The following is a 13,084-nucleotide window of genomic DNA, read 5'->3' on the forward strand; positions in this document are numbered from 1 at the left end:
TATTTGTTTATTTCAATTTTGTATTATCCATTAATACATTAAAACAAAATTTGAATTATAAATATGTAGAAGGTATGTTTGAAGACACTTCAGACAAACATGTCTTACTAGACACAGTTTATTTGCAAACTCTACACTTCTCTCTTTCAAACGTTGCAGTGTTCACTTAAAATATGTGGTGTATTAAGCAGTAAATCCGTTGGCTACATGGGAGTGGCCCCTAGCAGATGTTGTGATTTTTATCCATCATTTCTACAAAACCTCCAGAATAAATGTAAATAGTACTATTTACCAAACATTAACAAACAGACGCAAACTTCTTAACTGGAAAAAACATAATGGTGTCATTGTTCTAAGTTCAAACAAGGCTGGGGATGTAAGTACTGATATTTAAGGACTGGGCATCAAAAACAGGAGTAAACAGGACTATAAAATGGATTGTAAATTCCCAGCTGTGGAATAAGTTAATAAAAAGCCAGCCTGCCAAGAAAAACATCTTCCTTCCTTGTGAGCAAGAATTTACTCTTTGCTAAAATAGTTACATTGAATAAGATATAATAAATAACTTGGCAATATAGATGGATAGTAATCGTTATTGTCATTGTATTACTTGTACAACAAAATTAAATGCCACCCCAGTGCAGCTTTAAAAATATAAAAACCATAGAACACATAAAACACATAAAACACAACCTTCACATTCCATATTGCACAACCCCTGATGCTGCATTAATTCTGCACTATACGATAGAATTCAGTATAGTTACAGCTCTAAGATAGAAGCTATTCTTCAGCCTATTTGTCCTTGTTTTCATTATCCTGTACCATCTGCCAGATGGTAATAGTTCAAAAAAAGAATGTCCCAGGTGGGATGGGTCCTTAAGAATGTTTTGAGCTTTCTTAAGGCAGTGAGAACTATAAAGTTCTTCCAAAGAAGGGAGAGGGCAACCAATGATCCTCTGGGCAGTGGTGGTAACCCTCTGGAGCACTTTCCTATCTCCCACTGTGCAGTTAGCAAACCATACACAGGTGCAGTAGGTTAAAATGCTCTCTATAGTACAGCGGTAGAAGGTCACCAGCAGTTTTTCATTCAGTTGTTGTTTCCTGAAAAGTCTCAGGTAGTATAATCTCTGCTGGGCCCGATGCATACAAATGATGTATATTCTTTTTATTATTAGCAGCATTGGTATTGTTATTAATAAAGCATCCAAAACTGTATGATCTCATTTACAGAAATGTCTAAAAAGCCTATTCTAACAGTTCCAATAAAACCAGCAAAGGACTTAGCCAGTATTCGCAACCTGGTTGCTCCCAGAATTGTGTACTAACAATTCATAGGGTAATTCTGAAAGTCTGGAAGCCACTACTGGTGAAGATTAGACTGAACTACAAAACATGATGATCTTTCCATCATTATAATCAGTATTTTTAGATTAACTAGAATTTATGGAGACTTTGTGAAGAAGTGCTCTTCCTAACTGTTCAACAACTGTTGAACTCAATCTAGAAAGAAGAGCATTTCTCTTCAGTAATTTTTGGCATTAGCCCCAAGAAATGAAATACTGTGATCCAGCATATTGTTTCCTCCACTTTTCACCTCAAATCAAAAATCCAAATGGAGGTATCTCAAAATATATTACTCTGGCTGAGTTTAAGTGAAAAGGCTGTTTCTCCTTGGGAAGGAAACAAGGTTTAGAGCAGGAGATTCCAAGTCAAGTATATTTTAATTAATTTTTGATTAAATATATTTTGATGAATTAATTGTGCCATCAAGTCCATGTTTACTCTTAGTGATCACTTGGGTAGGCCTTCTCCTAGATGATTTGTCCCTAACCTGGTCCTTCAGAACTTCCAATGGTGCATCACTCCTGTAACTGAGTCTATCCACCTTGCTGATGGTCATCCTTTTCTCTTTCCTTCCATCTTTATCAGCATTATGGACTTTTTTTTAAGGGTCCAACATCAAAGATTTTATTTAAAAACTTGTACAGATTCCATCATCCCTAAGGAAAGCAATTCTTTAACAGTTAATAATATTTTTGTTAAAGTTTATATATATAAAAACTAATACAAAACTAAGAGACCTACAAAAAAAAAAGAAAAGAAAAGGAAGAGAATAGAGAAAGAAATATAAAAGGTGACTTCCCCCTCCCTCCAAACAAGTATATGCATTAACAGTAACTTAACACCTTCTTTACTATTACTAAAAAAAGCCCTCTTCATCCCCTTTCTCATCCCTAAACAATAACCAAATTATGAAGAATATTCAACGATCAATCTAATCAGCACAAGTATTAAGAGTGCCAGTGATAATAAACTATATATTTTAAGCTATGTCTATTTTACATTTTAACTTCTAATTTTTTCTAAAAAAGTAAAACCTAAAAGATCTCTCCCCTTAAGCATACAAAAGTCCAATAATAATAACATATGTATTTTAAACTAAACCAAATAGATCACTTTTACAGGTATAAATCATTGTCTTAGAGTCCTGGTCAGAAAAAGAAAATTCAATATTAACAATCCAAGATCAAAACATAGACAATTTAACCCTGATCTGATAGATCCACTTTGAATTTCTTTTTCTTCTTTTTGGAAGGCTGAGTCTTCAGTCTCTTCTCCAAATAAAACCCCAAATAGTAATCTCTTATCATTCTCTCCCTGTGTTTTCGGAAAAGGTTTCAGAGATTTGATGTTTCCCTTCTGTGGGTCCAGATAACTCTCAAAGTCAATCTTCTGATCCATTGCAGTTTCTTTCTCCACATCATTTTCATAATCAAGCAACCTTGAGTCCATCTTCAGATTCACAGCATCTTTTTCCATATCTTCCATGCCTCTCTTATAATCTGGTAATTTTAAAAGTCCATTTTAAGGTCTTTATTCAAGTCATTCAAGTCTATATTATCCAATAAAAACTTTTCTTCCTCTACAACCTCTGTTAGTCCCAATTTTAAAAATAGTTCCTGGACATACTGATTCCAAACAGCTAACAATTCTTCTTTGAAAGAAGGATACTCCTCCATTGTGTTAAAAGATATCTTTTCCTTTAATTGGTGTCTGGTTCTGAAGAAGACTGAAGACTTTCAAAGTTCAGTCTTATCTGGTGTTTATTTTCAGAAGCAAAACTTTCCCAGGACAGATTTTCTTGCAGTTAACTCCAAACTCAAATACTTACTATATTTTCTTAAACATTTAAAACAATCATTTAAAAAGCTGTTTCAAATCCATCTAGCCTCTTAACTGTCCCCAGTCAGCATTCTTAGTTCCCTTTCACTGTTTCCAAATGTTAAAATATTTCTTTTTAATCTTTAAATATATTTTGATCTTCTTTCTCCCAGGATATAAGGAAATTCTCACAGTATACAGCAACTTGTCTTTCAGGAGGTTTTTAACTGCCAAATAAATCACGAATAGACAGTTTATGATGTTAATTAAAAGAGGAAGTAACAGCAAATCTAGCGTCCTTTTGAAGGCTCTGCACCATGGCTTGGGCTCGATGTTTTTCCCCTGACTCCCAGAGTGCTCCACCCACTTGATATTGCTAGATTGCAATCTCTTCACAGGGAGCCTCTGTAAGGATAACTTGTGGGTGATCCTGTCACTCTCCTTTAGGTGATTCTGAAGAGCTAAACCAATTGCCAGCTCCTCTAATTGCCATGGTCATCAGCCCCATAAAAAAATGGAGCTATATTCAATTCACCATTTTCCCTAGATGTCAGCATTATGAAGGAAAATAAGCCTTCATGTGCATCCAAAATATGATAATTTGAGCCTGGTCCGCCTTGAGTGAGAACTCTAGATTGATTGATTTATGAACCATTTGTTTCTTTTCATGGCTATCCATTATATTTTCAGAAATCTCTAATAAGTTAGAGTTCATTAACAGAGTTAATATTCTGTTCTATCCTACTTTTTCAAAGTCCGACTTTCATTTCCCTAAAGCAGCCTTTCTCAACCTTTTGACCCTGGAGGAACCCTTGAAATATTTTTCAGACCTCAGGGAACCCCTGCACATTCAGGCTCAAATATAGGCCAAAAGTTACAAAATTATTACATTTGTTTCATGTACTGTATAGGCCTGTATATATGCATTAACAGTGTTTTTAAACTAAAAATAAAGAATGAAACTTACCTCTTTAATGTGAAACCTTTGCTGCACAAATAATCAATTCTGGGCCAAACCTGAGATAGGCACACATGGATTTCATCTTCAACTGAAATAAGGTGATTTCTGTCTTTGCTTTTGATGCTTGTTAAATAAGAAAGATTGCTCACACATGTAAGGAGTTGAAAACTATAGCAAAATGTTCAATGCCTTCCTACAAATGGCAGGATACTCTTCTTTCACAGAAATCCAGAACTTGTCCATGGGCAGATCAGTGAATCTCATCTTGAGTGTACAATCAGACTGCAGCTCACAAAGTTCTTCCTCTTCCTTCAAAGTGAAGTTCTCAGGCTGAGCAGAAGATGCAGAGAAATGATCCCTCACCCAGTCATACATTTGTGTTGAAAGGGAGGGAAAGTACTGATCAATTTTGTTCTGCAGTTCTTCCAGAAGGTTTTTAATTAGAGACTTTCTGGTATCCTTCCTCATTCTCAAACCCAAGCAGCAGTGGAAACATTTCAATATTTCCTTTTACAACATGATTTTTCCAAACATTCAGTTTTCTTTTAAATCCAAGAATCTTGTCACTTGAAGTCAAAACATTTTCTCCAGTGCCTTGCAGAGACTTATTCAGCTGGTTCATGTGATGAAAGATATCCGCTAAGTATGCTAGTTTCTGCAACCATTCTCCATCTTCAAAGCACTCAGCAAAATGTAGAATACTACTTTCTAGAAAATACCCTTGCAATTCTGCCTTCAGCTTAAATACCTGGTTGAGAACTCTTCCTCTGCTGAGCCACTATTTTTATGTGTGTAACAGGAGACTTCTGCTCTTTGTCCAGGTTTTCAGTTTTTTAAACATTCTTGAGTGAACTGGTCTTTGTTTAATAAAGTTAACCATTTTTGTAGCATCATCCAGAACTTTTTTCATTTCTTCTCCAAGAGTTTTAGACACCAACACCTCTCTGTGAACAAAGCAGTGTGTTGTGACAACATCAGGGTTTTCTTGTCTTACAAGAGAAACAAAACCTCTCATGGAGCCAACCACTGATGGAGCATCATCAGAACAGATGCCAACACAGTTCCTTCAAGAAAGACTTTTTGTTTCCAGATATGAAGACAAAACATTAAATACATCTTGGCCTTTGTATGTTTCATGTAGTTCTTTGCAGCAGAAAAAGTTTTCTTGAATGTCACCATCATTTACAAATCTTACAAATGTCATAACGTGACATCTATTGGTGAAATCTGTTGACTCATCAAATTGGATAGAAAAGCTGCTGCTCTTCAGATTATCACACAAAACCTCTTCAGCATCAGGTGACGTCATCAATATGCCAACTTATTCTACTGTTTGACAGTGGAACCTTTTTAATTTCTTGTACTGCATCTGGTCCCAGCATTTTTCCCACTGTTACTTTACATGCTGGCATGATTACTCTCTCACCCAAAGCATGGCTTTTCTTTTGCTGTATAATAGGTTCTGCAGCTAAATGACTTGCTTCTTGGGCTTTTTCACTGACTGCCATTTTATTAACAAAAGCTTTACTCTGTTCTGTGATTCCAATAGCTATTTAAAATAATCAGAACTTTTACTTGTTATATGGTTGTGATTTGCAGTTAAGTGTCTTTTTAATTTTGCTGGAGCCATTGCTGCATTTGTAAGTTGTTTGTCATAGATGAGGCACAATGGAATAGAACAACTTGGATCACCAGTCCATGTAAAACTCATTGATAAATTGCTTTCATTTAAATATGAACTTTTTTTAAGGATGTACCAGTGCAGGGAAATGCCTGAGAAGATTTAAATTCTTAATTATCATCATTAAACTTATTGGTATTGTCCGTTCCAGAATCCTCCTTTTCTCTCACATCTCCTCTTCAAAAATTGCCACACTGGACCCTCTGACATAACTGAATAACTGTGTAAGAAATTTATTAAAATAATGGGATAAAATAACTACAGGAAAACTGGAGGGAAAAGATGCAGGAGGGAGAGACTGATGTCACAGACTAAGTTGGACGAGTCTATTAATTTCTTGAAAAATGCACTTCTCCCTTCCCTCCCTGCAATATATTCCTCCCTTCCTGCAATATAGTGTTCACTTACTATCAATAGTCTCCCCTATCTTGCGTCAAAAATTAAGAATGGATTAAACCAAATAAACACAGTCTTATAGCACACTTCCAGAGAGCTCAGAAAGAGGTGTAACTAGATTTTTGTTCAGTCTCTGCTCATCACTGTAAGAGTGTGCTGCCTGAATTTTAAATAATTTTTTAGATAAATCATGATCTCCCAGGGAATCCCTAGTGACCTCTTGCAGAAACCTAGGGTTCCATGGAACCCTGGTTGAGAAGCCCTGCCCTAAAGTGTTGCAGGGAAAATAACTGCCTACCCAGTTCTGATTATTGTAACTATAGACAAATCCCAGCATCTGAGTATCTTTTCCAGGGCCTTCATGGCTACTCTACCAAGTGCTAGTCTGTGGCATATTTCTTGACTGCTGTTCCTTTTCTGTTGATAGTTAATTCTAAAGGTAGAAGGTATTTATGATTTCAATATCTTCATTGTTACTTCCAAGATTGGTTGCTATACTAGTAACATTAGCTTGCTCTTTGAATTTAATCTTAATCCAATCTTGCATGAGGACAATGAAATGTTCTTAAAAACATTCCACAGTTTGACATGGTCAAGACAATCAAAGGACTTTAAATAAATAATGAAGCACACATTCATTTCTTTTTTTATAGAACTGAAAGATGTTTATGTAGATTAGAGTTGAAATACTGAAGCAAATTTTGAATGCTTTCTGAATGGGACATCTTATATTTATTCCTTAAAGATGACAACCCTTTTCACCCTTACTAGGAGTAAGATCTACTAAAATCAACTGAACTTATGTCGGAATAATACTGAAAAGATAAATTTACGGCCCAAATCACATAATAGACTGAAAATCTGACGTTGCTTGAGATTTATGAATAAATTGCTTACAGACAGAGACTATGTATGAAGAATTATGCTGAAATATGGTCAGTTTACTGAAACTTTTGTATAAAACTCTGTGTGTGTGTGTGTGTGTGTGTGCGCGCATGCATAAATAAAAAACATGATATGCCTTTCTATCTTCCCCCCACACACATACATATATGTGTGTGCATTCTATTTAATTAAATAAAGGCAATAAGAAATAAAAATATGTGAGTAAACATGTAGAGAAAGTAGATAATCCAGTTGCTTTTAATAGGTATTTTAATGTAATGCCAAAAACACAAGGAATGTAAGATATGAGATTATTAAGAAACATTTAAGGCTCTATAGTTTTCCCTTAATACTACAATATGACCACACTAAATTAAAAACTTTCAGAAATAAAATGAAAATTAATATATAGATGCACAGAATTACAGAACAAGTACAACAGGCTTTGTATTTTTAGGTAATTTAAGTTACAGTAAATTTTGTGTTTTATATTTTTAAGCAATTTTAGTTAGCAAGGTTGGGAAAGTATAATGAGAATACTTATTCAGATTATTGGTAGGAAAAAATATTTTAAGCATGCTACAACATAACTGAAACTGCATGCTTCCTAGTTAAGAAACTTGGATCATTAATGTCAAAGTCATACCACTCCTGTTAAAAACTGGCATCTTGCCTGGGTATGGTCTATAAGACTTTTGCCCATTTGCAATGTTTGAACTGGCTTTGCACACATCAGGAAAGGAAGGGAGTAGGCAGGGTATTTGCTGGTGAGATCACTTATGTTAAAGAAAAAAATAAGTATTCATCTATTGACTGAATACTTCTACCCCTCGTCTCTCCCTTTCCCTCTCTCCCTCTCTGAAAAAAGTAGGTCCAACTTGAAAGAAATTATTTTTCCTTAACCTCAGACAGTGTCCAATTATGTCAGTAATGTTATATTTTGGAACTTGAAAATAAATGTCTTTTTAAGCAAATGAAATGTTTGTTTGAAGAGCATTATAATATGCATTAAAAAGATTTAAAATGTTCTTCTCAGGACAGATTTTCTTTTCCACATTAGCGTTTGAAAGTAAATGGGCATTTTCCAATTTTTGGTAAAAAAAACTTTGCAAGTTTCACCAAAATAGAAGTTTCTGCCAATAGAATTATTTTTCTAAATGATGTTGCCATTTCTACTTTCACATATATTACATGTAGATTCCATATATATTGTACTGTATCTTAACTGTATTAATATTTACATATATAAAGTTTTTTGCATTCTGTGCTACAAATTATTGGATTAGGGGCAGAACAGTATTTATTTCATGTATTTATAGTGATAAAGATAAAACATGTTTTTCTTCAACTTAAAATGTCCAGGACAATATCAAATAGTAATGTACCTTTGGAGGGTTTTTTTTGGGGGGGGGGAATAGCATTATTTTTTTACAAATATCATAAGAACAGACCATCATAAATAAAAATATGTTAAACTACATTTAAAAATTGCATTTAAACCAGGGGTTGGCAATCTTTTTCTGCGAAGGGGCCAGAGGCCAGTCCACTGCTGCTATTTCCTCTCCTTCTCCATGTCACAGCTCCATCTTGCAAGCACTCGGTGGGGGGGCTTGTTGCCCCACCCATTCCCAGATGGCTGGTGAAGCTATCATCAAAGTGGCCACCTGAGGGGGTGGCAAATGCTTTCACCCTCTTTTTTGCAGGCCATGTAAATATTTTTGGGACCATGGGCCAGATGATTTTGGGTGGTAAGCCATGGGCTGTAGGTTGCAACCCCTGATTTAAACCATTATCAAAGTTCTCACTAGAGGCACAAATGACCAGGCTCAAATTAGCCTACTTTGGACAAATTATGCAAAGACCTAGCTCTAATGTTGGGCTCTAATGCTGGGAAAGGTGGAAGGAAAGAGAAGAGGATGACCAGCAGCAAGCTGGTTGGACTCAGTTACAATGGTGATGGGTGTATTGTTGAAAGACCAAGTTAGGGCCAGATCATGGAGAAAATCTATCTATGTGGTTGCTAAGAGTCGACACTGACTTGATGGCACATAATCAACTTAAAAAAAACCCTATATAATGAAACTATATGAAAGTGATGTCTAAAATAATAATAATAATAATAGTTATTATTATTATTTACTAAATTTATATGCTGCCTGACTCCCAGTAACTCTGGGTAGTTTAATAATAATTTATTAAATTTATATGTTGCCCAATTCTTTCTTTCTGAAGTGACAAATGATGATGGAAAAAGGATACATGGTGGTAGAAGAGGTACAAGGAAACAGCCATACTTACCTGTTCATGTAATGTTGGGTTTAATTCATGAAATATGCATTTAAAGGAAATAAATAACTCTACATTTAAATGAGGAACTAGGCTTTTCATGGCTCACCCTATCTGTCAAGATCAATATGATTAAGTTTGTAGTACAGGTAGTCATCGGGTTAAGAATGCCTGGTTTACAGATGACCCGTAGTTAAGAATGGAGCCTACTGTAGCAAAATTCCAGTTAAATACACAATGATTTGAGTTAAATACACAATGATTTGAGTTAATAACCCTAATTATGCAATAGTACTTATACATACTACACAATAATACTGTTCCGGTTTACATATAAATTCAACTTAAGGAGAGACCTTGAGAACAGAACTCGTTCTTAAACTGGGGATTATCTGTATTCACATTCCCTGCATATTAAAGCATTTAATATATTGTGTTACAGCTGAATTATGCCAATAATAGGTAACATCTGCTAAATTTCTAGGATCTGTCTGTCTGCAGGTACAGTGATCTTTTATTTTCTTATGATCAGAAGGAGTCTGGTAGCACCTTTTCCAACTAACATATTTTATTAAAAGGCATAAGCTTTTGTGAACTACAGCTCATTTCATCAGACACAATGGAGTGGCCATGGTGTTATAAGATTTAAACTGGGATTTAAATAGGGTAGGAGGAAAAGGAGGGAAAGACAGATTAATTATACAGATGCAGGTTACATGTGGACACCTTACAAAGTACCTTATTAATTAGCAATTGTAATCTATTAAAATACATATGTTTGTTGAGACCTTCAGACATAGTCTGAAACATTTTGATGAATGTGAATTCAGCAAACTCTTGCTCATTTATGCTAGCAAACTTTCTTTTTTTCAACATGTTTATTTTGACTGGACAGTTAAAGTACTCTGATATTCTTTGTCCCTGATGTCAACTTGTGTCCATTCATCTGTGTAAAGTCTGTCCCATCTGTCTTATACAAAATCCAGAGGGACATAACTGGCAGATGACACATATATCAGATTATAGGAAGAACATGTGAAGATGGCTCTAATCCTGTATGTGAAATTGTTGGGGCCTGTGATGATGTTGGGGACAAAGCAGACATCTAGGATTCTATGCAAGACACTCAGATCAAACCCTAACCCTAATCCCCCAAGCACAAGTACATATAAGTATAAAAAACAAAAATTAAAGTAAATGTTAGTATTATGTGCCTGCAACCCTACATCCAATCAAAGAGTGCCCTTCTATGAAGAACAATTAGGTCTTTAAGGCTTTCCTGCAGTCTAGGATGGGTGAGGCAGATCAAAGTTCTTTTCAGAAGGACTTCCAAACAGTAGGGGTAGCCACTAAGAATGCCTGCTTCCAATCATGTGACTATTCCAAAAGAACAGGATCTGAAGTGCCAAAGGGATCAGGCACGAACAATGAAATCATGCAAAATTTCACAAACTTACAAGCTTTAATTTTTTAAAATAAAATAAAATTAACTTTAATTTTAGGGATCCCACAATTGCTATCTGGGGTCACTCCAGATAACATGCCAATTGTAGGCTTTGCATTGTCTATCCTTCCAGAAGGCAGTGAACATCAGCTACATTATTCTTTTAAGCCATTACATTACCTTCGCACTTTTGAGTTGCTTCATTCTGTTTATGACCAGCAGGGCATTTGCATTCATATGATCCAACTGTATTGATGCAATTTCCACCCTGACAGATTCCAGGGATAGCCTGACATTCATCTACATCTGTAAATAAAATAAGACAAGACTCTAAAAATTTATTTTCCATTGTTCTTCAAAATAAGTCTTATTTGATTGCAAATACTACCTATGTGGAGGAGTTTCCTGCTGATGACAATTAGAATACAGAATTCATACAGAAATTTCTTTGAAGGTCAATAGAAGATTTCTAAGATTTCTATAAATCTTAGAAAACATATACTTGCAAGTGTTTTTTTAGAGTTTTCAAAAATGCTATTTGTTTTCATTTATAAACTTCTGTGCATATGCATCCTGAGATGTATTTTTGAACAAAAAGAGTTTGGAACATCTAGTATCTCAGTGAATGCCAAACTTTAGCTTTAAATAAAATTGCAGGAAGTGTTTATATGTTTTATTGAAACTCTACTGAATTTATTTAAAATAATTCAGCCTCCATAATGTATAATTTAGATAAAAATTGAGATAAAGCCATGTTCATATCCTGTTTTCTTAAGAGTCTAGGCTGTTTGAGATGCTTCAGGGTAAATTAATAAAATTAATATCCTTCCTAAGTAGAGGACTTTATACATGGAGATGGTCTACAGTGGAATTATCTGAAAAAGTTCAGTGTCTCTTCAATAAGTGTGTTAGTATTTTGTCATATAGTAGTTGCAACAGTGATAATTTGATGAACATTCTCTCCACCATTAAATATCTGGAAATATGGCTACCAAGGTTTTCAGAAATGTCAGTAATACTGGTAATTTAGTATATTAACAATCAACCCATCGAGCACCTATGAACAGCCTCATCTTATTCTATTGTGTCTGAAAAATGAATGCAGTTTCACATATTGTACGTCTTGTCAAAGTTGCTATAGCGCAATGTGCTAGTAACAATACCATATTGGACCATTGCTTCCTTATACTGATTTCTGTTGTTTTGTAAAACGACAAACTGGAAACAAGATAAAATCATGAGCAAATATATTCTTGTTCTATGATTCCAATCACACATGCATGTTTATCATTCAAAGACTGACAAATTGTAAGATGATTTACATGTATGAATAAACATCAAACAGTAAATGCACAAACAGAATTTTCCTGTCACCTTCAAAGTGAATGTTTTAATGGATGGAAAATCATTGAGATACTTACTAGCAACATTTCAGGAGAAATAATCAGTTTAAAACAGCATTAATTAACAAAATGGCAAGAAGCCAAGTAATGTATTGTCGAAGGCTTTCACAGCTAGAATACGATGGCTGGTGTGGGTCTTCCGGGCTGTGTGGCCGTGTTCTGGAAGTTTTGTTTCCTAACATTTCGCCAGCACCTGTGACCGGCACCTTCAGAGTGCAGGAGCACAGACAGGAGCAGGGGCACAGAGAGAACTGCTCCTGTCTGTGCTCCCGCACTCTGAAGATGCCGGTCACAGATGCTGGCGAAACATTAGGAAACAAAACTTCCAGAACACGGCCACACAGCCCGGAAGACCCACACCAGCCAAGCCAAGTGATGTTTGTGAATTTAAAACACTATAAAATACGATACAGCCAAACTTGATCCTATCTGAAGCATAGTATTCATAATAATTTCAATATTTCCAATAACCTTTTTCTTTTCATTTCTTAGCTGCAATGTTCTGTTTTGGACTCATGCTTCAATGGGCACTTAATAGATGTAGTTACTGAGTATAAGTACATGCTTTATCTGCCAGTGTTGCTGTTCAATGCAGCCAAGTGTGTCAGGAAAGCACTAGCTAGTACTAACAATTTACAGATGTTGTTAAGTAGCAAATTAATGTGCAAACAGCAATATATGAATTCTCTAGTGACAATTACTTTACAAAGAGGTCTCTGTTTGACTCCCTCACAAGAAGCTGTTACACAGTTCAATGAAATGAAGTTATTAAATAATTAAAAGGAATTCTGGTACTCACAAGAAACAAAAATATGCTAAGTTTCCCTTTTTCCCTGAAATAAAAATATTTTTGCATTGAAGAA

General features: G+C 35.1%; 1 protein-coding gene across 1 annotated transcript in view; it reads right to left on the reverse strand.

Annotated features, from left to right (window-relative positions):
- FBN2 (fibrillin 2) overlaps positions 1-13,084 on the reverse strand; it is a 152,697-nt gene that overhangs the window by 111,184 nt on the left and 28,429 nt on the right. The window contains exon 7 of the mRNA XM_025177307.2: positions 10,999-11,124. Coding sequence (XP_025033075.1) covers positions 10,999-11,124 — 126 coding nt within the window. The remainder of the gene's footprint in view (positions 1-10,998; positions 11,125-13,084) is intronic.

Source organism: Python bivittatus, unplaced genomic scaffold (genome assembly GCF_059951505.1).
Source record: "Python bivittatus isolate LINGU-HERP-01145 unplaced genomic scaffold, Pbiv_v1 ctg000850_np1212, whole genome shotgun sequence".
Taxonomy (NCBI): Eukaryota; Metazoa; Chordata; class Lepidosauria; order Squamata; family Pythonidae; genus Python; species Python bivittatus.